We start from the raw sequence: 27,841 nt of genomic DNA, 5'->3' as shown, positions 1-27,841 counted from the left end.
TTTATGGGACACTGTAAAAGTAAGAAAATAAATGGGTTTAGATGGAAAGGAAGTTGCTTTATGGTGATTTATTTTTGTTCAAATTCAAACTGCCAAAAATCCCAACTACGTGTCCACGTCTATGAATAATTGGCAATTATCACAAATTACTTTGAGCGATAATTTAGAATTAAGACACTTAGGCGACATTTAGATACAATAACAAAGTGCAAAATGAGATAGATGATTGTCTTTCTGCATCGGTTGTATTTTGTAACTGCACATTGTATATCGTATGCATCTATGCCAGGTTTTGAGCAACCGACTACAAACATAAGAATAACAAATCTCGCTGTGGTTAACGAATTTAGAAAAAGAGAAATGGTCCTCTAGGCATCCAGATCATGCACTGAAAACTTCTTGCTCGCTCGTTTGTTCGCATTGTTTACACAACTATGAAGTGGTAAATTTCAAGTCGCCTAATAAATTGACGAATTATTCATTCTGTCAAGAGAGTGGGGTAAAGAAACTTATTCCCTTGCTCATTAAGGTCATATCTCTAGCATCTTTTAGCAAAGACATGTTAACACGGGTAGAAGTCCGTGTCTGAAAAACGTCGACTGCTTAACCTTCCTATTTCGCGCCAAGAACGGAGGCCTCGATCCAGACTTACGCGGCTTCTCTGCCGTTCGTGTTGTCAAGAACGTCTGGTGCTTAAGCTCTCTAACGTCCGTGACACCCAAAGTTAACCATTGCAGCGATCTCTTATTATGTTGCTCATTACGTGATATTCTTGTTGCTTGTCGCAGGTCAAGCAAAAAGCAAATCTTTGCGACTATAACATTGAACTTTAGAATGTCACTATGTTTAAAAAAATTTGGGTTCATTCTTTGCACGCAATTAATATGCGGGTCTTTTAAAATAATTTCTCCCAACATTAAAAAGGGTGCAGTCACGGCTTCGATGATGCCTGTTATTCAATTGCGTGACAGATCAGTCAAGTAATCGAACCGCGTTGAGTGGTCCTCGATTGTTGCAATGTATCAGGTGTTTTTATGTCTACCAGCGCAACACCGAAAAGTGTTCTGATAGGAAATGTCACCAACATGAAGCCGACTTACTTACCAAAGGTCGCTTGTGAAAAGGAGAAAGCAGAATTTAGCACGAAACAAACTAACATGTCATGACGAGTCAAACACGTTATCATATATTTTTTTGACTGACGCGCTGCCACTTACAACTCAATAATTTGGATATATCAACAAAGTTGAAATGATAAATTGGCCACCGTCATGATTACAAAAGCTGACGTTTCGCTCCGACGAAGGGCTAACGCTCGAAACGTCAGCTTTTGTAATCATTACGGTGGCCATTTCAACTTTGTTGATATATCCAAATTATTTCGTTACTCCCACCGACGCAGCCCCAAACAGTTTCTTTCGAAACTATCAGCCTTTATTCACTTACAACTCAAGTTGTCTGGAAGTCGTCAGAAAGAACGCGCGGCCGTGTCTGAACTCAGTTGAGGTGGAAGCGTTCAAAACAATGGAGGAAACCGAAATGGAAGTAAGGTCTTCTTCTTCTCATCGGAAGCGAAAGCACGATCGAATTATGTTAGTACTCTATATATAAATGTTGGTATTTATCAATATGCCGCTGTTAGTGCACCAGTAAAACTTCAATCCCGGCCTCGCGAAAACAACCACACCACGCTTGGCCAGTCAAGTCCCGCGGTTCTATAAAAAATCAAGGCCGCAAGTCGCACTGATGGTGGTTTTACCTGGGATTGTTTGCCCAAGATGGCAAAAGTTGGTGAAGTAGGTCGAAATATTAAAGCTACCATACACTCGATCGCTTTCCGGCGATCGCGTCGAAAGCGGGGAAATCAAAACCACCAGCTACGTATTACAGGAAATGAAAGTTAATATTCAAAAGATTAATTTTTCCGGAAAACAAAGTTATTAATTCAAACTAAGTATTTGATTAAGCATAGCATTCTCTTATTTGTTTGCTTATTTCAATTAATAGAGGACGTCATTTTAAAAGAACCAACAAACGAATCGGGACTTCGAGACCCTTCCTCTTAGCCTTGCAAAAATCGAGACTCCGAGACACCTTCGTACAAAAAAACGAGACTGCGAGACGTACATAACCGCTGAAAAAACGAGACTGCGAGACCTACGAAATTCGACTAAAATTTTGCGAGACCCAGAGGTTTTGAAGGACCATTCGCCACCCCTTGGATTGTGAGCTTGGTTTGCATGACTAATATACATCGTCACGACAGAAAGTCTGGTAAGGGAGAGGTGTTCTTCTGGCAGTGCATAAGGATTTGGTCTCTATTCGAAGGATGGATCTTGAACTAGATTCTTTGGAAATTCTATTCTGCGAGAAATGCTTTTAACTCGTACTGGAAGTAAGCATGAGTATAAAATAAGGCCAAAAGTTGCCCGTACAAATTATTTTAAATATTCATTCTTTCATAGATATATTAGTGATTGGAACTCTTTGCCTTCTGATATAATGTCATCCCCTAGCCTTCAGTCTTTTAAAGTTTCATTGATTAAGTACCCATGCTCATAATTTTCCTGTAATACTAGGAATAGTGTTTTTAATATCAGTTTATGCATTATTATTTTTGGAGGGTATGTCTTAACATGTGAATTTGGTTTCCCCCTACTACCGTCCTGTTAACCATTTTTGTATTTTTGTTTGTTTATTTATTTATTTATTTTTTTTGAGTATTTAGTATCATTTGTATCAGTTATGTATGGTTACGAACTGTGATTAAACAGTAAACATCAAACAAAATAAGTTGTTTTAATCAAAGAAGTGCACTTTAAGTATATATTTCTCACTCCTTAGTTTCACCATGTTCTTCCTCAAAGTATGCAAGGATGAAGCAGGATACATGGCAACAGCAAGTAACAAGTATATTGATATCCATGGGTTTTACTCCCTGAACTCAGCTGAATATAAAGATGAATTGATTCTACAGACATCTTCCCCTATCAGATTTGAAGTCTTCTGTTTTTAACTTCTCATTGGAAGTTTATGTTTAAAAAAGGCAACAGAACTTGAAAGCTGATATACAGTAAAAATTCTAAATATATATAGCCAGACTACATTTTTTATTATCTATTGAAGAATCAACACTATAGGTTGGAGTACCTGGAGTTAGTGAATGAAAGTGTAAAAAAGCAGAACCAAAATCAATTTGCATGCACGGAAATTTTGAATGCCTTAATCATTATCATTTTACATTTATGGTATCTTGGTTATTTTATAACTCCTGATCTTTCTTGGGGGACGGGGTAATACCACAGGTATTATATCTCTAAAAAAATTGTTGCTTATCACTGACACTTGCGAGATATCCGCTGCTTGCATACTGAGCAGATTGTTTATACACTGTTTCAACGCCATTGCTTTACACTGAAGTACTGGTCCACTTTTTATGCTACTAGCACCAGCAGGGGAAAAAAAAAAAAGGACAGTTTCCACTACTCAGACCATCCAGTAAAAGATTAAGAAGATCCAAAAGCATTTCACCACAGTCTTTTCCACAACATGAGGAATTTGATATCAAGTAGCACATGAGTAAATGCTTCAGAGTATAAGTGTCACACACATTTATACCAACTGAGACAGTTGTGTGTTCACAAGCTTCTACAAAGTGAGTTTCATTAATCAGTTTTGCCACACGATAAACTACAGCAGCTTTTCCATTTTCACTGAAAATGTATTTAAGCATAGTTGCCTCTGCTCTGGACCAGGAAATTCGCCAAATAGGTCCGAGCTTTGAAACTGCATGGAAGCCAGAGTTCTTGATTTCATTCTTGATCGGAAAGGCCGGATGACCTTCATCAATTACACTGTCAAACATTCCAGACAACAAAGGCCATCCTTTACATTCTACAGCCAAAGATAAATCTACAGACACCTTAAGTTGATCTTTCCTCAAGAGATCTACTTGTTCTGAGGCAGCAGCCTGCATGGCTCCTCTTAATTTCAACCGATCAAAGGTAAGACCAGTGGAAGAAAGCAACTTTATATTTGAAGGCCAGGATATCGATTTGAATGCCTCTCTTAGCAATGAATAAAACTTCTGCTTCAGCATACTGCCGTCCAAACAAAGACAGGTGTTGCCATCAGTTGTAGGGTCCAAAGGATCGACAGCATTGTTTACTTCACTGCAAAATTCTGACCATGAATCACGCATTTCATCCTCGTCGAGTGTTGGCATGCGCAAAAAGATGTGCCGCTTGTTTCTGTCCCTATAAACTACGTCACATTTTCCCGAAAATTTGGAAAGGCACACCATAAAATCAAACTCATCGGCTTGTCTGATTTTTGTCCCCTCGTAAAAACTACCAGACGGCTCAAGTTTGCATTCGAACCTTTGATCATTAGAGGCCACATGTAAAAGCAGCAGGGAAACTGTTTCCTCTATGGCCTTTTGGATATCTTGAATCCCTGTGTTATCGGGTAGTTTAGCGTATTTTTTGTCCAAATAACAAACATTCTCATGGAAACTCCTCTCTCACGGAAACTCATTCGTATTACTGGTACAAACAAATAAACTTGTCAGTGCCAGTCTTTCCCGAGCATTTACTTATCGCAGCGTCTGACGGGACGGCTTGGTTTATCACATGTTGTCTACCATTGTCGTTCCTCACCTAGCACACGTTCTGAAGATATGGCCAGTGAAGAAAGCACAAACAACGACACTACGGCGGTCATTGATGAACAGAAAGATGAGAAGACAGAAGATAACGAAGCTACGACTGCGGAACCCAAACAAGACAACAGTGACACCCAAACCACCGAAAAAGACGGTAACGAAGACGATAAAGAAGTGAAGTTGTATGTTGGAAATCTTCCAGACCGATGCAGAAGAGCCTCTCTACAGGAACTGTTTGAAAAATACGGAAAGGTTTCACAATGCGATATAGTAAAGAATTTTGCATTTGTGGTAAGTTTGAAGTTAAGGATCGGTAAATATTTGCGCGTGACGTTGGACTATATCTGTATTAGTGGTATTGAAAGTTGGCCATACTGTATTTAATATTGGTGGTGTAAAGTCATATAATAGCAAGTCCTTCGTTTTCACTTAAAATTGGTTGGCTCTTACACCACTTCTATGTAATCAAACTCGTACACAGACATGGTTTGATGCTAATCTGGTTTAAAGATCTAATGAATATAACCGAAATTACAATTCATCGACCCAACGTTTCAACACTCCTGCCTACTAGTTCCTTCATCAGGGGTGATTTGATCGGCTCCACTAAATTCAAATGTAATAGGGGCCTTCTGTTTCATTTTTGGATATGGCTGAAATGACATCATCAACATATCATTTCTAGAATAACAGTTAAACTAACGAAGTGGCTAAAGCCCTTTGTACTACGTCTTCCATTACTATATTGGCAATGACAGCAGAGACAGGTGAACCCATAGCTGTACCAAAGACCTGTTGATAGTAGGTTACATGCATTAAATCTTTAAACAAGAGTAGCATCAAACCAGGACTTATTGTCCACCTGGTTGCTGTGTGAACTTATGCACCTATCAATGTCTTGTCCCAACTGGGAGAGTGCAGGCATACCCAGGGGCTATTGACAATTTTCAAAAATTCTTGTTAATAATCCCCACCATGGTGGTGTGTACATGTCAATAATACTTTATCAAAGCTGAAAAAGTTGTGAAAGAATGACAGCCAAGGTTTAATTTCTTACCTTTTTAACCATGTTTTCGGATACATTTTTCACCTCGTCCGCCATCTTGAAAGGTTTCCAACACAGTCTATCCCGGTCAAGTATCAATAAAACCCAACCCTTGGGGGACCCCTATGTCAAATAAGTAAACACATCCCCTCTCTCTGGATGTTTTTTTTTCCAATAGCCCGTAGATGCCTGCACTCCCCTGGTTAGGGCAAGACATTGCTAGGTGCATTTAAGGTGGCTGAACACAACTTTTGATACCTTCTTTCACCATTTTCTCTGAAACCCTCTCTGTCGTCAAAACTGGCAGCAAGTAAGTTAAGACAAACTTTGTTTTGTTGATAGTTAAGCTGACGTATGTGCTGTTGCCAGGGTGACATGAATAGATGTAAACAGGCAATTAAAATCAGTTTTGTTTCTTTGTAGAAAATCTAGTCATTAGATTTTCTTTATAATTTGCATGTACCGAGCTTCTAACAATACTCACAAGTTAACACCATTTTGCTGACAATTTAACAGAGAGATCTTTAATTATCCCTTGTTCAAGGTTCACTTGATTTTCTAGAATTTCCTTTGTTTAAAATCAATTTTTTTCAATACTCCATTTACTTATTTCCTAGAGTATTTTCGTGCCAAATTTCATAAAATTCTAATGATTGGTTCTCAAGAAATAGGCATATTTCCGAGAAAGCAATTTTCCATTCAATGGCAATTTTTGACTTACTACGCATGCGCTGCATTTAACTGGGTTCTTTCTGTAACGACAAAAAAGCTGAGAATTGCTGGGTTCTTTGTACCGTTAACTTTTCCTACATATCTTTGTTATAAAAGATTAAAGCCTTCAATACACTGCACCAACTATAGAGAAAAATAGCACAGATAGTGCGGGTACATGTTAAGTAAATAAAATTACTGCTCTATTGACGGCATGTTTGTTTTTTGCAATCCCTGTGCACGTGCTGAATTGCATCAGCAAAAGTGTGTGCAAAAACTGTATTCAGCCACCTTAAATATATCAAATTCATATGCAGAATTGAGTGTGTTTTTAAGGTGTCAAAATCTTTCCTCAGCTAACAAGTCTTTCCCTTTAAACTCCCATGTGTGATCAAGCAAGAATTTCTCCTCACAGTGTCAATCCCATATCAAGCAGAGTAGTGATGAGAAAATAGAAAATAAAATTCTTTTCTTGATGTGTGAACCAGCAGTATTCCACAAAACCTGGAATCTGTTTGGTTCAAAGAGCAGGCACTATTCTCCCATTTGGCCCACTCAAGTGGTATCCTATCTGTGGGGTTTTGAGGGCCTCAATGAGGGTCACAATTGGCCACAATTGAGGGCCTCAGTTGGCCTCAATTTGCCTCAACTGAGGCCACAATTGAGGGCCTCACTGAAAACCGCTATGGCAAGCTGGGCTCCCTCTATATTTTTTATAAATAGATAAATAAATTTTGAGTTGCCTAGTACATCCTTAGCACTGTTTCGTACTTTCAAAATATAATTTGTTTTGCTGGCTGGGCAGCATTTATAAGCAGAAATTTCAGTCATAACCTCTGGCTGATAAATACCTTATTTAAATTCTCTTTCTCTCAAATCACTTTGGTTTTTAATAAAATGTTACTCCCGGTTTCAAACCATGAACTGTTCATAATGTATCCAATTCTGAATTTTGTTTTTTATTTCTGTTTTCAGCACATGGTCGGTGAAAAAGGTGCAAAAGAGGCTGTTGATAAATTAGATGATTCAGAATTTTCAGGAACTCACATACAAGTGCAAGTAAGACCATTGTGCATTCTTTATATACAGAATTAAGTTTAAAGCACTAGAAATGAAGTGATTGAGATTGAAAACTTAAAGAAAACTGAATATATTTTGTAAAAAAATTGGGGACTGACTTCCTAACAGACAAAGAAAAAATGTAACAAGGATCTGATCAACAGAAAATGCATTTCCTTTGTGAATTACTTGTTAAATAAGATTTGATCTTCACTATGGAAAAATCAGTCCTCCTCTTGTGGGTTCAATGCACTTATTGTTTAGGATTCAGGGCTGTCAATAAGATCTGAAGTAGGTGGAGATATTTTGAAAGTAGACAGTTAAGGGGGCCAGAGGCCCCCTCACAGGTGAGGGGTTTGGGGGCCACCCAGGTCACCAGCGGGGTACAGGGGGAGAGCCCTGTTAGGGGTCCAGGGGGCAAAGCCCTCGGAAGCAAAATGAGTTAAACATTTTGACATTACCAAAAATTGCCTTTCCTCAGAGAAATTCTAGTAAGTCTCACTTCTTGAAAAGAACAGTACTATAATGACTAGTCAGTTGAGGTGGCTGATAAAAATAGTAGGCTCCCCCCCCCACTCCACCCCCTAAGAAAATTATGAAATCGATAGTCAAGCAAATGCCATTTCCAGCATTTTCAAGAGGTGTCTCCCACCAGAAAGACAATCACAATCGAGAACAAAACATTTATTAAATCTAAATTTGCAGAAAGCTCTTCCTGTGCCTGCAGAGTTGCACAAGCTTAAATACCATTTTAAGCCTTTTCCTGGAGACATTTTAAGGCAGTCTCTCTTATCCTTGTAATCGTATTTGGAGAAAAAAGAAATAAGAGAAGTTTCTGTCTACAAATGCTATGAATAAACTCGAGTTTGTTGCCTGGTGTAACAGTTTGACCAAATTTTATTGAATTTGTAGCATGAAGTATAAAGGAGAGAGATTTTTATTTAGTGCTCTGACATTTGAGGACAAATGAGGGAATCCCAGTGAAAACTACCTAATAAAATGATTGAGAAATTGCAATATACCGTATATATCTATAAGCTGAGTGATTTCTTCACAAAACTTTACCAAAATCTCGAAAATTTGAGCTAGAGGAGGGTTTTTGGCTTATAGCCGAGTGTTTTTCCTAACATAATTTTTCCGAAACAGGAAACATAGATATAATCGTCTATAAGCCAAGATATTGCACCCAGAAATAAATAACAAAACAATGTGAAGTTGGTCATTGAGTTTATTTATGTGGTGGCTTCTAAAGGAAGCCACCACATAAATAAATTATAAACACGGTTTATTGTTTTCGGCACGTAGTAAATACAGCTTACTGTTTGTCCTCAGTATCAGCGTCAAATTCGTCGTCCATTTCCTCCTCATCCGCTGGTTCTACTGTTTCTTCTGAGTAGATTGCTTCATCTTCCATGCTGTCTAGAGTGTTAGAGATTCTGCAGGTTTTGAACAAGTCATAGATCTTGCAAAAGTGTTCTGATAATTTCAAAACTGACCAATCAGAATTTCCCATTCCCACGATTGGTAAACAAACTTGTCGCATATTACGGTGTTGAAATTTGCGATCACATAAAAAGAAAACTTACCTTGGCTTCTCTGCTCTGTAAACCAGTCAAGTAATCTCTCATTCAGCCACAGATATTTCGAAGTGTAGCATCCCATTGTTGTGCATTTTGCTGACATCTTGAGCTCTCTATTAAAGAGGTTCTCTTGATCTTTCCTCTAGCAGCGGACCATAGACTCTTCGATGACGTACTCTCCGGTTATCTCGGAATTGTTTTTGACGGCAATACTGCATTGAAACACTTTTCTGTTTCGAAACTTTTGCAGTCATTTCCGTTTGTTCGAGAATGGAATTCTCTGAATATGGTCTTGGCTTATAGCCAAGTATTTTCAATATACACGTTTTAAGAACCTTCCCAATTAAAACAGACCGAAATTTAGGGTCTCAGCTTAAGGTAGAGTTCGGCTTATAGATGAATAAATACAGTACTTTACCTTTCATAATTCTACCAAGGAAATGACTATTCTGGTCAGACTTGCTCAGTATCTAAACTTTTGATGTTATTTCGTGAGTGAAGTAGCTGGCGATAATCACCAGCTGCTGGCTACTAATGACAGCACTGTAGGATGAGCTCTCATTAAAGTAAACAATCAAGATGGCAGAGCCAAACTTTTGCTTCTACTCTATACACTAGACCAGGTGAATTGTTCACCAAAACTACAGCTTTTAGAACCATTCTGCAAATGAAATAATTTGAAGATGCAACCATTGCATTCTATATTTAAAACATTTTCAAAAACCTTTACTTTTACAATGTTTTTGAATCACTTTGATAAGTATTGCCGGCCAACATGGCAGCTCATTCTTTACCTAAACATGTTTTTGTAAGACAGTATACTCCAACAGTTGCTTGATCATACATGTTTTTCCTAGTATTGCTCATGCGAGTGAGAAGTGTTTTATTTTTAGTATGCAAAAAGTAAAGGGAAGCCATCTGAGGATGAGTGCTTTCAGTGTGGTAAACATGGACATTGGTGAGTGTGGATGATTACAGTCAAGTCTTGTTACAACAGATACATGTACTTTTTAAACCCTGACAGTGACCAGCATCTAATTTCTCCTTACAGTAATACTGCTGTATCGTTGATCATGAAAATCAATCAAAATAATGATCAACAACACTAAAAGCTTTGATTGTTAAATAAATTCTCCTTGTCAGCACCAAGAGAAGTGTATAGAGAACAGTATGGAGAATATGAATACCACTGTTAGGGTGAAATATAACATACATCTATGTTGCTTTACTCTCTTTGTATTTCCATTTTATTTTGATTAGTAGTACACACTTACTTCAGTTCAAGTAATAACTAAGATTTTATTGGTGTCTTACTGGGTCAAAATCACTTGGTACTGCAGGTACCTATGCTAATTGAGGCAGTCCAAGAGAATCATTGAAAAAAAAAATCGATATTTGTGTTCAGTTTGTTGAAGAAAGTAAAGTTGACTTGGGACAAAATGAAATGCCCTTAATTCTGCAGTAGTGGCAGTGGTTTTCATAAATGTCCCAGCTTCTTTTGGTAATGTTTAAGGTTGAAACTTCTGGGATGTCCATAAGAGTAGACCATGTGCACAGCTGTTCAAGTATTATTTTGGTTTGTTTGCATTTTTGTATAGGTGGTCGTAAGATTCATTAATTGGGATTTTCTTCTTAATTTTTGATCCACAGGGCGAGAGATTGTCCAAAGAGGCGAAGGTATATTTCCAAGTTATAATTTAGAGATACTAACAATTTTGTGTACAAATTATTTTTACCATCAGCATGAGCAGATCACTTCAATATCAAGTTACAAGAATCATTTTCTTAGTTATGCTAAAACATAGTGTTGTAATTGAAAGACTTTGTTTTGAAATTTTCAGTTTAATACTAGTAAAACATTATTTATTCCTTAGTACAAACAGTGTGGTATCTCATGTGCACTTTTTGTCAGAGTTTGACAAGCAAAATTCTTGTAGATTTTGAATTGACTCATGTCATTTTTAATTCTTGCCAATGATACTCTGTTGGTTTTGATATTTGTCGATATTCTCTTAAATACATGTAGGTATGATGATCGTCGGGACAGATACGACTATCGTGGATACGATTATGGGCCTCCCAGAAGAGGACCTTATGACCGTCCCCCACCGCGATATTATGACCCCTATATGGATCGACGCCCTCCCCCCAGTAGAGATTATTATGGTGGTTACAATAATTATTATAGAGGCCGCAGCCCTCAAAGGTCCCCTCCAAGGTATTGTAAAATCCTAAGTGTTTTGATCAACCAAAATATTCCTGACCCTTAGCCTTTGATTTTCACAGCAACAGACAAGCCTTGAGAGTGTTCATCCCATACAGTGCAACAATTGTTTCCAGGGTGGTTTACTCAAAACTGACCAATCAGATTAGAGGAATTTGCTCTGAATTTCATCTTAACAGTTGTCTTCGTAGTTTGTCATGACCATAACCTTTGAACCTTTGGTTTTTACAACTGAACGTAGTTAAAATTGTTGGAATAATTGTTTGTTTGTGGAAGATGTGGTGGTTTAATGGTTGATGCACTGGACTCAAGGTCAAGAGGTCCACGTTTGAGACCTGGCCTGGTCACTGTATCACCATATTGTGTTCTTGGGAAAAACTCTTTACTCTCACAGTGCCTCTATTCACCCTGGAATATAACTAGGTACTGGCATATTGTCAGGAAGCTTGGTGAAATGCCAGGTATAGCCTCTCTTCACCCTGGAATATAACTGGGTACTGGCATATTGTCAGGAAGCTTGGTGAAATGCCAGGGATAGCCTCTTTTCACCCTGGAATATAACTGGGTACTGGCATATTGTCAGGAAGCCTGGTGAAATGCCAGGGATAGCCTCTCTTCACCCTGGAATATAACTGGGTACTGGCATATTGTCAGGAAGCCTGGTGAAATATCAGGGATAGCCTCTCTTCACCCTGGAATATAACTGGGTACTGGCATATTGTCAGGAAGCCTGGTGAAATATCAGGATAGCCTCTCTTTACCCTGGAATATAACTGGGTACTGGCATATTGTGAGGAAACCTGGTGAAATGCCAGGGATAACCTTTTAATGGACTGGCATCCCATCCAGAGGAGAGTAGTAACAGACTTAGTTACTTCATGTAATGGAAGCTTGGATAAGTCCAGCTTTACCTATCCCCATTTTGCGCAGTGCTGATTATATGACCTCACAATTTCAAGGGGTCATTATTAAGCCTTTTAAAAAGCTGCAGTGCAACAAGGAGGATTTTCATTCTAACAACTTTGTGACTTTCAGAATAAATTTTTTCACAGATATACTGGAGCTTATGAAGGTTACCCAACACCTCGCGATGGGTATGGAACTCGCAGGTACAAATGCTGTTTTTATTTAACTTTTCTATGTTGATTCTCTTGCGGCAAGCTTTACCTGCAAAGGATCGATGAGGGAAATTTGTAGAAGAATCTGGCTTGACATGTATTGTTTTTTGGTGCAAATGTTTTGGCTAAATCGCTCTAGCTTCATTAGTCTGTTGGATTGTGAGTGGCTACGCAACATTAAAATATGTAACCACCGGCTCAGAAAAGCCCTCTAATGGGGAGAGTCCAAATGTACTTTTTGAAATATCTTCCAGTCAGATTCTTATATGCATTAAGGCTTCAGGACATGGAAGAAACATTTTTCCTTCTAAAGAAAGAGTTTCTCTGACTTTGTTTGAAACTGCATGTGCAGTAAAGCAATAGAGACCTGCCAGTAATAGGCACAAATTTTGCTTGTGATCCTCAATATTTGTTGAAATTGTTACCTGCTAGCATTTGGTTTTTCTGGCCACTACTACTCGTACATTTAAGTTCTTTGGAATTCTGCTTGTTAGTAAATGGACATTTATTTGTGAACTCAGCCAGGAGTTTTGTCAACCATAGGCAAGGGGCATCAATATCGGCATTTTGTTTTCGTCACTGAGGTTTTTGTCTGCACGTACAAAGGTCCATCCAATTTTTTTTTATATTTGACTTTATTTGAAAGAATTTGCCACAAAGAAGTGTTGACATTTTAATTGTCCTTTACTCAAGTTTGTCAGGACTGGAAAAAAGTTACTATGTCACCGAATTTCGACCAGTTTAATTGGGGAATCTTTTCTTGTTCACATGCCTACAAAGCTATCATGGCTATGAGTTTAGCAGATTCTATGCTCCGTTTGCAGATTTTCCATAGGTTTCTTTTCTTTCTCAGGTATTAAGTGTCTGGAATTCCTGAGCGGCTGACGGAGCAATAAACTTTCGTTGTGCGGTCGGTTTTGCAGAACCTGTATGTCTTGGAAAACATCTCGGAGAGGATCGTGCGGATTGACTGTTACTTTTTTTAAAATTCCCTTATACTGCAATTTTTTTAAATAATTTTCTTAAGATACTGTAAATTGCCCGCTGAAAACTGTTAAAGTGTCACTGGTACGAGATTGGTTTTTCTGGAATTTCCGTCGTGTTTTAAGGGTTTTTTTTTACGTAAATCTATTGTAATGTTTGGTAAATACAACCTTTGTTAGTTACATGTACCATTTCTTATTAAGAGACAATATTGACGGAAGCAAATTGTAGAACAACATTCAAACCTACCTGTAACTAATATTAAACTTCATTGACACGAGAGTATTCTTTTGTTCTAAATCTCTAAGAAATTGGATGGAGACCTCGTAGATCATCGTCTTTGCCGGGTTCCCTATCTCCTGTTCGTTGTCTCATATCTATAGAATTATTCTACAGCATTTTCCCGTGCTAGATATCAGTTGGTTGTGGAATGTGAGTGATCATCGTTTCAGAATCGCGAGGTTCTTCCCAGCGTTTTCCCGCGGTGGATAACACTTTTGTGGCACATGCCGTTATCATCGTTTCAGAAATCGTGAACATTCTCTGAAGCGTTTTCCAGCGGTGGATGTTAGTCGGGTGAGGCATTCCAATGATCGTCGTGTCAGAAATCGGGGGCGTTCTTGGCGGCGAGGCACCGTCATGTCATTATCGGCAGCGAAATCGTGAGTAATCGTCTTGTCGCACGGAATCAATCTGTTGTGTTTCCCGTGAACCATGATTCGCAATGAAAACATCCATCCAAGGTGTTCTCAGGACAAACAGTGACAAAGATGATCAATTTTTCTCAGGATTCCTCTAACAGATCTTTTCTTCTTTTGATATAGCCCCAGCTTTATAGTAGTCGTAGTGGTGGTAATGAAATTTTTCCTCACTTTCATTTCAGACAGTCTCTTTGAAGCACGATTGACAGACTAAGAAATTCATTGCTGTCCAGTCATCTCCCCTATTGCAATGTTGGAATTGATATCTAAACATTGATACTGGCTTCACTCTCAGAGGTAACACTTTTATGAGTTTTTAGGTAGGAAGACATGTGACTTAATATTATGCTCTGTAAATAGCCAATTGGCCTCTTTTTCAAAGCGAATCCTGGTGCTCATCCTTTGATACGATGATAGGTTTTCATTCAAGTTTAAATTAAACTCGCTTTCGTACGAATGCTCGAGCACCAGGCCTCGTTTTGAAAAAGAAGCCAAACGTAATTTGGAAATGGCCTATGATCTAGTGAAAACTCGTGTTTCTTATATGAACTTAACAAATAAACTCCATGAATGACCAAGACAGAATTTCTCGTAATAATCCCGAAGCAATATCAAGCAGACAAGTGATTTGAGTAAAGAAACTATCAATAAGGCGATTATAAGTTGATCCAATACAAAATGCCCAGAACTAACTTAAACTAAAACTAAATTGTATGGCAGATAGTAAAGAGAACCACAAATGAGATCTTGAGAGTTAAAAGGTGAAGGAAAAAGGCAAGGGAAAGAGACACTTATTGATTTTTCCTAAATCGTGACCACGCAATTTTTTTTTTGTATACGGAAGTTGTGCATGAACAACAGTGTAAGGGTTGTTTCAACTCTTTAACTCCCATGAGTGACCAAGACAGAATTTCTCCTTACAATATCAATACAATATCAAGCAGACAAATGATGAGAATAAAGAAAAGTATCAGTTGGTGGATTCTCAATTGATTCAATAGAAAATAATTCTCCAAATTTCTCATCGTGAGAATTCTATGGCAGACAGTAAGAAGAATTCTAAATAAGGTAAGGTATTACGAGTGGAAGGGTTAATATTCAGTGCTTTAATATCAATCGTAGCAGAGTTGGGACTACTTGTACTTTATTTTACCATACCTAACATCTCAGAAACGTAGATTAGTATGGTGCAAATATGTAAGGGTGGGTGACAGTAATCTAACACGGCCAATACTGTACGATTTTCGCTGTGATATTGTGGCTGTCGAGTGGTGGTTTTTGTTGAATCCCCACATCCTGAGTAATGGTAAAACCATTGTAATCCTGAGTAGTGGTAAAACCATCGTAATCCTGAGTAGTGGTAAAACCATTGTAAGACACACCTTTTGCCGTTTTCAGATGTGTGATAGACCATCGCTCCGTCCTTACCAGGAAGAAGATATGTGGAAGAAACGTTTTCTCTTATAGCATTTTCCCTCTCGTTCTCAAAGTCTTTAATGGGAATTTATTGGTGGACTTCCAGCTACTCTCCACGAGGTGGCAATGGCGACAATCAACAATAAACTCAAACCACATGTAACTCCAGGGAACGAACCTGGGAATCGAACCCGGAAGTCGAACCCGGGTATAGAACGGTGAGAGGCGAGTCCTCTCACCATTGCGCGATCCTCGCCCCCAGTCTTTTTTTGCGTTTTATGTTGGTTTATTTTCCGCCGATCTTTATCCACTAGACTACAAGCAACCCCCACTTTGAAGTAAGTCGAAGTGGACAAATAATTTAATGCCGCCAACAAAAAGAAAACAAAAGTATGTGAAAATAGTTCCAGCTCGACTAGTGCTTTTTTCCCCTCGCCCATGCTTTTGAGATAAATGAGAGACGGTAGTCTTTTCGGACCTCACTGATTCAGTTAAACGGGTACTGTAGAGGCGCAGAGTGAAAAAAAATTTGGTGTTCTGGGATGACCACGTACCCAGATCCTTTTTGATTGAGATGTAGCCTTTCTTTGTCTTGGTTAGACTCTTGGTAACACTTGGAAGAAGATCAGGCTTACGTCAGGGTGTGACCTTTCCCGGAATGCTCTCCCCTTTTTCACTCTGGGCTGCTATCGTGCTCATTTTGGTACGTGCCCCATTCAGTTACTGAACCCCTGGAACAGGGTAAGCTTTGTAATCGTTAGTCGAGGAGCGAGTTACAATCTTCATTCTCTTTTCTCTTTTTGTATCAGTAGTGGTTGGACTAAATAAAACAATTGTAGCAATCCTATTGTCGTGATGTTTTTCTTTTGCCTGGTAAAGGGAGAAAGGAGCAATGCCGGCCAATTCCTAACAATGATGGTGATCCAAAACTTTGAAAGGCCGTGCGCTTGTTTAGCCTCTGAAGTTTTTCAGAAAGGCCTCTGTTACCAATGGTGTGAACCACTTTATTGAAAATGAGTCAGACGGGCGTAAAGAAAGGAGACAGGATCCAGCGTGCTGGTCTTGCCAATCTTATTGATCATTACCTACCTTTGCTCAGTGGACCATTATACCTTAGCCTATCCTCTTTCAGTGTAAGGCGCTTTTTGTATAGCTAACCTCCCTGGATTGGATATCAGTCCCTCGCGGATTATTCCTGAGCGTTTCGCTTTATTCCGGCCGCTAGACAGTTTGCTATAATCCCGGTTTACTTTCCGTAAGAGAGAGAAAGAGAGATGCTGTGAAAGGAAGTGTCTACAGCATGATCAGAGTCCGGTAGGTCGAACGGGGACCATTTGATCCGGGGCCTGTAACGAGCAAATCGTAAGGTCGCAAACTGCGTGTTCTGTTACTACAAAACGCCAATATCACCAATGGAAATAAAACTACAGGTAGAAGAGAGGTAACTTATTCCTTTCCATACAGCAACGCAGGAAATTATTCCATCCACGTAGTTTTAGCCTCGAAAATTGGGAAGGGCATTGCGTGTTGATCCCTTGAAAGAAATTTGCCCCCGCACACTTATTTATACATCTCTTGAATCGAATAAGAATGGCTTCAATATTTTTTCAGAAACTTTTGGGGTCACATCTGGCCGGGGTCGGATTGTTCAAGGTTAGGATAAGATAACCCAGGGTAAGTGTGAATTTTGATTTTAGATCTGAAAGCTCAGCACATGTATAACTCTCCTTGTCTGCAGTTTTCCCTAAGCTTTATCAAAAAAATTCGTCTTTAGAGCGTTTCCTGTGTGAGGAACTTGTGTCGAAACGTTTACATCATTCAAATTTGTGATTAAAAAAGTGTTACAGTAGAACCTCTAGATAAAGAAGTCCTCAGTATAACGAACGATAATTCAGTTTCAGCCCAGCTAAAGTTACAGTAAAATGTTTGCCACAGAACTTCGATATAACGAACCCTCGATATAACGAACCCTCGATATAACGAACCAATTTCCCTAGTCTCTTGGCACTTCGAGGTTCCACTGTACGTAGTTGTGCAGGTCGAGACTTAGCGGGTCGAGTAGAAACGCAAGAAGAGCACGAGAAGAGGAGGAGCACTGGGTATGAAGATGAGTCAGCACCGGATTGCGCATGACATGTTGACTGACATGAGCCTGCGAGGTCTATCGAATCCTCAGAGGCAAAATGGTGAGTACTTTTCAGTTGTATTCGTTTCTTTTCATCATGAATTATGAAATATTTTGGTACTTACTTTAGAAGAATAGTGTAGCAAGTTCCTTTTCCTCACTTTTTGGTTTTATTTCATTCGATTTACCCTTAACCTTACCAGATTCTCCCGCAAACACCACTAAAACATTTATTTCGTTAACACGTTTTCTGTCAAAACCAAAGTGTTGTATTCTATTTTTGAAAAATAAATGTCCAATAAATTCTTAGGTGTAAGCCATAAAGTAATTCACAAGTAATATTGCTTTGTTATTTGCCATCATTGGAGTTTTAACGTGGACTTCTGAGTTGTTGAAGCAAAATTAGCAAAGATTGTTTTCGTTAACCTGAACGATTTATTTCACATAAGCCCAGTTGTATCTTGTCAAAAAGTGTTTAGTGGAGCACTACTTCACATTTTTAATTGTGAAAAAATAATTATGTCCTTGTATTCTCAATGCATTTGATTTCATTTAACTGAAAACGTAATTTGTTACGACAGGGTCAAAATCAGTCTGGCAGTGGGGGAGCTGGAGGAGACAAAAAGGGAGACAAGGTGTGGAACTAATAGAAACGATATCAAGACTTATCTTTAAACACAGTTCTTTACCACTGTAGCTCGTTTTTGTCCTAAATCCAATCCAATTGTTGTTTTTCATTATCATTACTAAACTGAATCAATTAAGATTTCAGCCTCAGAGGCAAGTGTTATCTATAGACAGAAGTGAAAGAGCCAGCTAAGAGCACTTCTTTCTGCAAAATATGTTCAACAAAGCTGTGTTAAGTAATTCCCTCTATTGGGTAGAGCACCAATCCATGCAAGTGTAATTATGGGGAAGATTATGAGAATTTATTGTGAATCAGCAGTTTTTCCTAGTGTTCATAAGAGGCAGGCATCTTGTTGGGCTTGCTCCACCATTTTTTTGATAAGATACACCAACCAGAAGGCTTGTGATCATTTGCTATATTTTTACATTTACTGGACTTTTTCTAGGACAAAAGAAAAAAGTATGAACCACCAATTCCTACCAGAGTAGGAAAGAAACAGAAGAAAACCAAAGGACCTGATGCAGCCAACAAATTGCCTCAAGGTATTGAAAATCCTTGCTACTTTTGTTTCCTGTATCAACTTGGTCTGAATTTGTTAATTAAAGTACCTAGTATTCCCCCTTATTTGAAGCTTGACAGAGAAAAGAAATTTCCGAATGGGTAGAACAATCCTTTCTCCAAGTAATTTTTGGCAGTAATTAGTCACTACATGTGTTAAATCTACTTGTTGCCTGAGTAAACTGTTACCCTATTACATTTTGTATTGGGTTTAGTGCAGACCAGATAGAGTATTTAAAAATTATTTCTCCATTAAAAGGACTTTGCTTTCCTTGAATTAGGAATTGTTAAGTTTCATTGATTTCCACAACATATCAAATTCTGTTGAATATTAATTTTGTCATTCTTGAATTAATAAAAAAAATTTACAGAGAGATCATGGGAAGGCTTTCACAAACACATTCTTTGATGTTGTTTTTTTTTTTTAGTTACTCCACACAGAAACTGCAGGTTGAAGTTGTTAAAGTTGGAAAGAATAAAAGATTATCTGCTTCTCGAAGAAGAGTTCATCCAGAATCAAGAGAGGCTCAAACCCCAGGAGGAGAAAAATGAGGTACAGTCTTCTGTAAACTTAATTCTGAATTCAACTTCTAGACTCCATGTTGCCTTGCTACTAGTCAGTAACACTGTAGACCCCAGGCCACATGATGGTGCTTGGACATGCTTTATACATGTAACATTGTTTAGCAACAGATGTTAGCAACAAATCCCTCCTTGTTGTAGTACATGTCCATTGCTTAGAGTACATGTACAATCCCTCCCTTGCTTAGAGTACATGTACAATCCCTCCCTTGCTTAGAGTACATGTACAATCCCTCCCTTGCTTAGAGTACATGTACAATCCCTCCCTTGCCTAGAGTACATGTACAATCCCTCCCTTGCCTAGAGTACATGTACAATCCCTCCCTTGCTTAGAATACATGTACAATCCCTCCCTTGCTTAGAGTACATGTACAATCCCTCCCTTGCTTAGAGTACATGTACAATCCCTCCCTTGCTTAGAGTACATGTACAATCCCTCCCTTGCTCAGAGTATATGTACAATCCCTCCCTTGCTTAGAGTACATGTACAATCCCTCCCTTGCTTAGAGTACATGTACAATCCCTCCCTTGCTTAGAATACATGTACAATCCCTCCCTTGCCTAGAGTACATGTACATTCCCTTCCTTGCTTAGAGTATATGTACAATCCCTCCCTTGCTTAGAGTACATGTACAATCTCTCCCTTGCTCAGAGTACATGTACATTCCCTCCCTTGCTTAGAGTACATGTACAATCCCTCCCTTGCTTAGAGTACATGTACAATCCCTCCCTTGCTCAGAGTACATGTACAATCTCTCCCTTGCTCAGAGTACATGTACAATCCCTCCCTTGCTTAGAGTACATGTACAATCTCTCCCTTCTCTCCCTTGCTTAGAGTACATGTACATTCCCTCCCTTGCTTAGAGTATATGTACATTCCCTCCCTTGCTTAGAGTACATGTACAATCCCTCCCTTGCTTAGAGTACATGTTACAGCAACATGTTGACCCTTTATATCCTAACATCAGAGTACGTATTCTTCATATTGTTCTCTATTCATTTGGAGCCAACAAGAGGGATTTGTCAAACAATCAAGAGCCTCTTTAGTTGATGATTGTTTCCTTTATTCTCATGTCCTTTTTTAGTAAGGGATACAGTATTATAATTAATTAGGAGAAATTAGATGTTTGTTACTCTTAGGGATCAAATGGTTAAGGAGCAAGTTGCAGTGATAATTTGCCCGACATGATATTGAAATGCTTTGTGAATATGTCTCTGTAACATACAGTCAAATCCCTAGAACTCAAACCTTCAAGGGAAATAGAAAAATGTGCAGGTTATCAGGATGTCGAGTTATCAGGAGTTCAAAACAAAAGGAGCAGAAAGGAGGGAAACAGGGTGTTTAATGTTTTTTTCTATCCATACAGTGTACATTTTAATGAAAGCGAAGTTGAGTGAAAATGGAACAGTATATTACTGAAGAAATCACTATGTAACCTAAATGTTTTGGACTGCAGTACACTGTTTTTTTTTTTTGTCATGTTCTTATGGATGTAATTCGAGTTACTGAGGGAAAAAATATATAACAAATGGGGTAAAGGGGAAAAAATCTTTCTTTGAGTTAGAGGGAGGCTTGAGTCTTTAAGGGTTCAAGTTACCAAAGGTAAAATTGCAATAAATGTACGACAGAAATCCAGGGCAAATCAATTTTGGTTTGAGTTGGCTAGGGTTTGAGTTATCAGGATTTTACTATAATCATTGAGTGAATTCTGGTCACTGATTGCACAGACAATTGATCAAAGAGACAGATTTTCAAATAGTTCTCTGTTTTATTTTCTCCATGACATGTCGCTTTGTACAGTGCATCTCTCAACCATCAACTTGCATTTCTGTATCAGCCTAATTATACAGTGTATTTCTTCAGTTAATTTATCTATCAAAAGAGGAAAAACTGTTGAAATGTCATTCATACCATACATGTAATTATAGGAAGAGAGGTCAAGGGTTGACGAATTACGGGGCACTCCCATGTCAGTTGGCACTTTAGAGGAGATCATTGATGACAACCATGCTATTGTATCCACTTCTGTTGGTTCAGAGCATTATGTTAGCATCTTGTCATTTGTCGATAAAGACATGCTGGAACCTGGCTGTACTGTATTGTTGAATCATAAGGTAATTATTTTAGCAATCTAAGTCCTTTAGGTATTGTGACCAATTGAAAGCACTCTTATATCATTGCAAGGCTATTTTTTTGTGTATCAAGATAAGCGAGTTTTAACTGTGATATCACCTGTTGCATGTGACAAAATTTCATTGAGCATCACAATGAATTGAAATTTTCAAGAAAAATGTAAAAACTATTCAATTTTCATGTTTGTGAGGGGAGTGTATATATTGTGAAAAAAATCAAGTGGCTGTTGCCAAGTAAAGAAGAATCTTGAAAGTTGTATGCCTCAAGGTGATTCCACAGAAAAAGAATTCAGTTCCTATCAATGTCTGCTTCAAAAATACAATAAAAAAGTATAACGCCTGTATTTTGTGCTAATCATGCACGGCATTTCATCAGTTCACGATACATTTTGCAGTACGTAAAAGCAAGGGTTTTTTAAGTAACACTTGGAAAAAAAACTTTCTGGGTAGAATGTCTGGAGCAATATGGAACATTTTGATGTATAATTTGGGAAAAAATTCCCTGAGTCTTTGCTTCTGAAGTTATAATTTGCATCCTTGAGTAACAGGCTTAGTGCATACTTTTAGCTAAATCTCTTTTTCCCTTCTATGAATTTCTTTTTAATTTGTACACCTAATTCTACACCAAAAAATGTAGCTCACCATTCTTGTTTTAGAGCTAAAGACTTTACCTTAAAGACTCTTTACCTTATCCATTGATTGAAAAAAAAATATTGTGCTCTTGGAATGCACATGCTTTTTTGGCCGATTGCGTGATTTGTATGAACAGAACAGGATGCACAGTACAATACTAAGGTATCACCTTAAAGGTTGTTAACTTGGAGAAGCAGCTAGCAAATTGACCAAAATAATATCTCTAACCTCTGCCCAGAGCACTTCATTTGTCTGTTGTTATGCTTTAAATTGTCGTGAAAGATTGCAGTTGTGACGTGAGAGATATGGAAATGTCATTTTTTCTCAGGTGCATGCTGTTGTTGGTGTGCTGTCTGATGATGCAGATCCCATGGTGACTGTGATGAAACTTGAGAAAGCTCCACAAGAGTCATATGCTGACATTGGTGGACTGGATCAACAGATACAGGAAATCAAGGTTACTCATTTATATCTTACTCTCTTGCTAATTTCGGTTACAAAAGTGTAGATCTCTATAATGTGAGTGGGCCCTGGCTTTTTATTTTCACAAGAGATCACTCCTGTATGTATATTCTTGCAAGAGTTTGTTATATTGTCAACCTATGGTCTTAAAGGTGAAAGGTTAAAAGTGGTGCAATGTTGTTTTCAAGGCCACTTGTGCTTGCAGTGTAAAATGAATGTTGCAAAGCAGTTTACTTGTTTTGGACTGGTTTGAAATTGGACTGCCATTTAACAGAAACAGTGTAGTCACAGCATTAAAAGGAACAGTGTTCTCATAATGAACTTGTTATGTCATGTTTTCTAAGGAATCCGTGGAACTTCCATTGACTCACCCAGAGCTGTATGAGGAAATGGGGATTAAACCACCTAAGGGTGTAATATTGTATGGCCCACCTGGTACAGGTGAGTTACAGGATACAAGTAAATGTTAATGTAAGGGTAGCTTTAGTTTCCGAGGCAGGAAAGTTATTATGCTGAGATAGACAGATGTGGTTCATGATGTGGGCCAGAATGAATGTTAAGAAGTAATTCCCCAGTGTGGTTCCCACAACATGAACCATATGGTTTGTAGTTTTGTTAACCATAAAATAAGCTTAAAATTTTCTCTAAATGCATCACAGCTTCCTTTTTCGGGAAACTGAGAAAGCAAACTGTAAATTTCAAAATGCTGTCTTGCAGAAGATCAATATTGATAAATATACAAGTTTGAAATGTTCATGTACAGCCATTGTTCTTACTTCATCACATTTTTTTTTTACTCACTGAATCTTTGTTTTTCTCATTATTGTAGGAAAAACCTTGCTTGCAAAAGCTGTAGCCAATCAAACTGCAGCAACCTTTCTTCGAGTTGTTGGATCAGAGCTCATTCAAAAATATCTGGTAAAGGAAAAAATTTCATATTTCCCTTCTTGAAGACTACCTCTTTTTTCGTTACATGATCTAAAGATGATTAAAGAGAATTGAGTTTGATATGTACTATGATTATCAGTTGAGTGAGGCCGGGGGGAGGGGGGGGGTGTTGCCATATATGGGCTAGATAGGTATGTGCCACTGTGAAGGGTATGGTTTTTCAAGCAGTTTACTCTAGGATATGGTATATAAATCAGAGCATTTGGGTCTAGAATAGGGTATCATTTTTCAGGAAACTGATCAGTTGGTTGAAGATTTTATCTAGACTAGGGAAACCGGGAATTGCCACTCAAACATAGAAAAAAAATCAAATTGACAAGTTGAAATTTACGCAACTCAGCCCCGGGAGTAAAAGCAAAGAAAGTGTCAATAGATAGCTATCATAAAACAGTACTGGATATTATTAACTGTCAAAAATCAGGATTCAGACGGAAGTTGGTGGTTTTAATACTGGTTAAAATTAAACAATTTATTGTTACTTATAATGGCGTACATGTGTGCTTGGCATAGCTCAACCCCAGAGCTCAGCATGTAACTTGCAACGTGACCAAGTTGAATACGGGGTTGAAAATCGAAAAACCGTGTCCAAAACCCGTCCAAAATTAGGACCCATTTAGGACTAATCTTCGAGACTATACAAGAAGGAAGGTGGACTAGCTTTTTTGTAACTTAGCTTCTTTTTTTTAGCTGGAAAACAGCTACTCTAGGATAGGGGGAGTTTAGGGAGTTTACTCTAGTATAGGGTTACTGTAGCAAAATTCAGCTGAACTAGCTCTAGTATAGGTTAAGGGTTCCAGGGTCCTAGCAGCACATCCCCACCCAGAAAATCCTAAAGTACCCCCCCCCCCCCCTGAGAGTGAGGCTTGGTAAGAGTTTAGTTACAGGGTTTCAACCTTGAAATTATGGTATTGTCAGAGGCAACCTTCCTTGTTTTCAAAGGTAGTGAAATCTCAACAGCCATGCATCATCAAAATGTCAAACATGAGATTCCACCAAAAGAGGTCAAACAAAACTAATTGCTAGAAACAGGGCTAATTGGCAAGACAACAACAGTTGCTAAACTTCCATCCACTGAAAATTGTAGTAAAGTAATATGTGTGGGAAGTAGAATAAGAAAAATGTCAAGTTTTAAGCTCATTTGTCATGTAATGAAATCTTTCTTTCCTTGATGACAAAGCTTAAAATGAACCATCTGTCATCCTTGGTCCTCACTTAAGATGCTTTCAACATTCTGAACCTAGCTGCCTGCAAGGTACTTGTCACAAAAATTTTCTTGTTGGTAACCAAATGAGATGGCCAGCAAGTGGTGCACAGCCCCATCAGTAGAGCTTCTGATGACAAAATAGAATATGATTTAAATTCATACTCTCCATGTTAACTCATTGTCTTCCATAGCTTCCTAGCTCTTTCTTTACATTATTTTTTCTGTTTTAGGGTGATGGTCCTAAGTTGGTCAGAGAAATGTTTCGAGTTGCAGAGGAACATGCCCCATCAATTGTTTTCATCGACGAGATTGATGCTGTCGGAACCAAAAGGTGTGTAACTAAGATGTAATGTAAATACAGCTCATCAACTATCTCATACAGTAGCATAGCATTTATCACATCCCACAAACACAAACCCTTTCCTGTGTTTTGTTTACTTCATGTTTTTTAAGTATTTTGTGTCAACTCTCACCATCCTATCTATTTCCTTAGATACGAGTCTAATTCTGGAGGAGAACGAGAAATTCAACGTACAATGTTGGAGCTTCTTAACCAGTTGGATGGATTTGACTCCAAGGGAGATGTAAAGGTAATCTTTGTGGCTGGTGTTCAAACATGACTGTTTAGATTTTCAAGTAGAATTTGTAACCTGCTTATTCAATCCAGACCAAGAAATAAATTCTCCTGAGACTCCTTACAAATTAAGTCAAAATGATACAATTTCAAGCAGGCAAGTGATGAGATAAAGGAAAAATATCAAATACAGATTAATTGAACTAATACCAAACTAACATCACAAGAATTTTATGATATGCAAAAGAAAGTTTGTTCTATCATAGCCAGAAGGTGATCTGTATTGGAGTATACTCTTGAAACATTTCAGCATAAATTATGGAAAGCAATCTCTTAACAGATAAATAAGGTGACCCCATAGCTATGCCATGGTGTGCATCAGGAGTCACAAAATTGGGGTGGTCTCAATTAGAAAACATGAAGGATGATTTCAAAATTTTTAGAATGGCAGTTTTCATAATTACTTAGAATCTTTGTTTTGTATCATTGAAAGTTGGTCCCTTTTGTTTTCAGGTTATTATGGCCACAAACAGAATTGAAACTTTAGATCCTGCCCTTATCAGACCAGGTAAATACATTACTCTTTGTTTAAACACTGAGAATATTATTGCTATGCTCAAGGGTCAGACGAGAACATCTATGGCTTGAGGTAATGAGGAAGGGCCCAAACATTTCCCATGTGGCCTCACATAACCTAGTCCATGAGCATTTTATCATTTGTTTTTTTTTTTCCTCTCAACATGCAGAACTTTACAGTTTTGCATTGCTTTGCTTATGTACAGCCCTCGTATGGGGATTTATAATGAACATTTTACACTGGAAATTTGCACGGGGCCATATGGGTCATATAGTTATTTATTTCTTGATTAATAATACACATGAAAAAATTTCTCAGTTCTGATTGGTTAAGATGAATGCAGTTTTCAGTTAATTCAGTGCGGAAGAGTTAATTCAGTGCAAAGAAAGAAACAAACCAGACATTCTGATTGGTCAGAATGATTGGTCAATGTCAATGTCACTTGCAGGGTTTGAATAAATTATTTTTGCACGTGATGCGCGCGCTTTTCTTCTGCGTAGTTATGAGAAGCTACCTCGTATTTTTTCATGTATATTATTAATAGATAATCACATGATTTTCTTGTGCAATTTGGAATAAATAAGCACTTGTAAATATTTTCAAAGACCACAAATTGCACTCGCCCTACGGGCTCATGCAATTTTGTTAGTCTTTGAAAAAACTTACTCGTGCTTATTTATTCCAAATTGCACTCAAAATCATGTGATTACCTATACGAAAACCCACTTTACTTGTAAAAGCTGAAAAAAAAAAATATATATATATATATATATATATATCCTCTCCCTTTTTTGTGCGCTCCAACCCATATCAAGACTTGCTGGGCAAAGCGGAAGTGCTATGGTTGAGTGGCCAGCACTCCCTTATGAGTCATTGAAGCTGAAGAAAATACAGCAGCCTGAAGAGGCAAAGATTGTAGTTTGGTAAACTTAGAAAATACGAGTCCTCCGCATTGATCATTTTAAAGCATAACTCCCTTCAGCTTTGTCTTTATCTCATTTACCTATGTTTAGCTATTTTCCAAGTGCTGCCCAAGAACGTGCAGAGTTTTCATTTGTTTGGATTTTTATTGTTAAGTTTTTTTTCTGGTGACTCTTCATAGGTCGTATTGATCGCAAGATCGAGTTTCCTCTTCCTGACGAGAAAACAAAACGTCGCATATTCACAATTCATACTGGTCGCATGACATTATCAGAAGATGTCAATCTGGAGGAGTATGTGATGGCCAAGGATGACCTCTCAGGGGCTGATATCAAGGTAAGAAGTCAATATCGGTTTCATGCATGAAGTTAGTTCATCACAATGAATTCCCCCTGGTCAAAATTGGAAAACGTATTGGCGGCGGTAAATTCCAACAGCTGACACTCAACTTGTGTCCCATGGCCTTGCCTCTCCCTGTTAAAACAAGATCCTGGAAACGAAGTTAGCTGACATTCAGAGACCACAAACCCAGCCTCGGCTAAGTCTGGCTTAAACTTTGACTGGAAGATCAGTTCTTTAAGTTGTGTGACCATTTCAATTCACATGCATGCTGCTAGTATCAATATTTAGACAGAACTAACTTATGAATTGTGTATATCACGTAGGCCATTTGCACAGAGGCAGGTCTGATGGCTTTAAGAGAAAGGAGAATGAAGGTGACCAACGAGGATTTCAGAAAATCCAAAGAAAACGTATTGTACAGGAAGAACGAAGGCACGCCAGAGGGGCTATACCTCTGATTCTAGATGTTGCCTTTTCTGGTAACCTGGTCAGAATTCTTTGTGTAAAAAATATTAAAATCGTTATCAATTAAAACTTTTCTTGTAACGTGCTCAGATGACTAAACTTTGGGTGGAGATTGGAATCCCGAGATAGAGGATGTCTTTTTTTTTTTTTTTTTGGACGGAGCGGGGAGGGTGACTGCTAGTCGCCCT

General features: G+C 38.2%; 2 protein-coding genes and 1 non-coding gene across 5 annotated transcripts; 2 read left to right on the top strand and 1 right to left on the bottom strand.

The window, feature by feature from the left end:
* Window positions 1–2,785: 2,785 nt before the first annotated feature.
* LOC111327474 (cyclic GMP-AMP synthase-like receptor) lies at window positions 2,786–4,522 on the bottom strand (the record flags this gene model as incomplete). Its single annotated transcript, XR_016002604.1, has 1 exon — window positions 2,786–4,522. It is a non-coding gene; the product is annotated as a cyclic GMP-AMP synthase-like receptor (transcript).
* A 94-nt stretch (window positions 4,523–4,616) lies between these two features.
* LOC111327460 (uncharacterized) lies at window positions 4,617–16,348 on the top strand. Of its 3 annotated transcripts, XR_016002603.1 has the most exons (8): window positions 4,617–4,954; window positions 7,395–7,478; window positions 9,952–10,016; window positions 10,709–10,735; window positions 11,085–11,276; window positions 12,335–12,391; window positions 14,268–14,382; window positions 15,484–16,348. XR_016002603.1 is itself a non-coding variant. In XM_022931656.2 (7 exons), the coding sequence occupies exons 1-7, from the start codon at window positions 4,679–4,681 to the stop codon at window positions 13,258–13,260; spliced, it is 708 nt and encodes a 235-aa protein (XP_022787391.2). In that variant the 5' UTR covers window positions 4,617–4,678; the 3' UTR covers window positions 13,261–13,666. The 3 variants fall into 3 exon arrangements, 2 of the variants coding, with proteins under 2 accessions (XP_022787391.2, XP_088619729.1); XM_022931656.2 differs by lacking the exons at window positions 14,268–14,382; window positions 15,484–16,348 and adding an exon at window positions 13,254–13,666; XM_088763603.1 differs by lacking the exons at window positions 14,268–14,382; window positions 15,484–16,348 and having other exon boundaries at window positions 12,335–13,666.
* A 1,245-nt stretch (window positions 16,349–17,593) lies between these two features.
* On the top strand, window positions 17,594–27,738 carry LOC111327459 (26S proteasome regulatory subunit 4). The gene is made up of 13 exons (XM_022931653.2): window positions 17,594–17,687; window positions 18,208–18,261; window positions 18,700–18,796; window positions 19,241–19,365; window positions 21,324–21,509; window positions 22,489–22,617; window positions 22,967–23,063; window positions 23,452–23,540; window positions 25,005–25,105; window positions 25,268–25,364; window positions 25,862–25,916; window positions 27,028–27,182; window positions 27,512–27,738. The coding sequence occupies exons 1-13, from the start codon at window positions 17,685–17,687 to the stop codon at window positions 27,644–27,646; spliced, it is 1,323 nt and encodes a 440-aa protein (XP_022787388.2). The 5' UTR covers window positions 17,594–17,684; the 3' UTR covers window positions 27,647–27,738.
* The last annotated feature ends 103 nt before the right edge of the window (window positions 27,739–27,841 follow it).

Source organism: Stylophora pistillata, chromosome 6 (assembly GCF_964205215.1).
Source record: "Stylophora pistillata chromosome 6, jaStyPist1.2, whole genome shotgun sequence".
In the NCBI taxonomy this organism is placed as follows: domain Eukaryota; kingdom Metazoa; phylum Cnidaria; class Anthozoa; order Scleractinia; family Pocilloporidae; genus Stylophora; species Stylophora pistillata.
The sequence above is the reverse complement of the archived record's forward strand: the minus strand, read 5'-3'. Positions and strand labels throughout refer to the sequence as shown.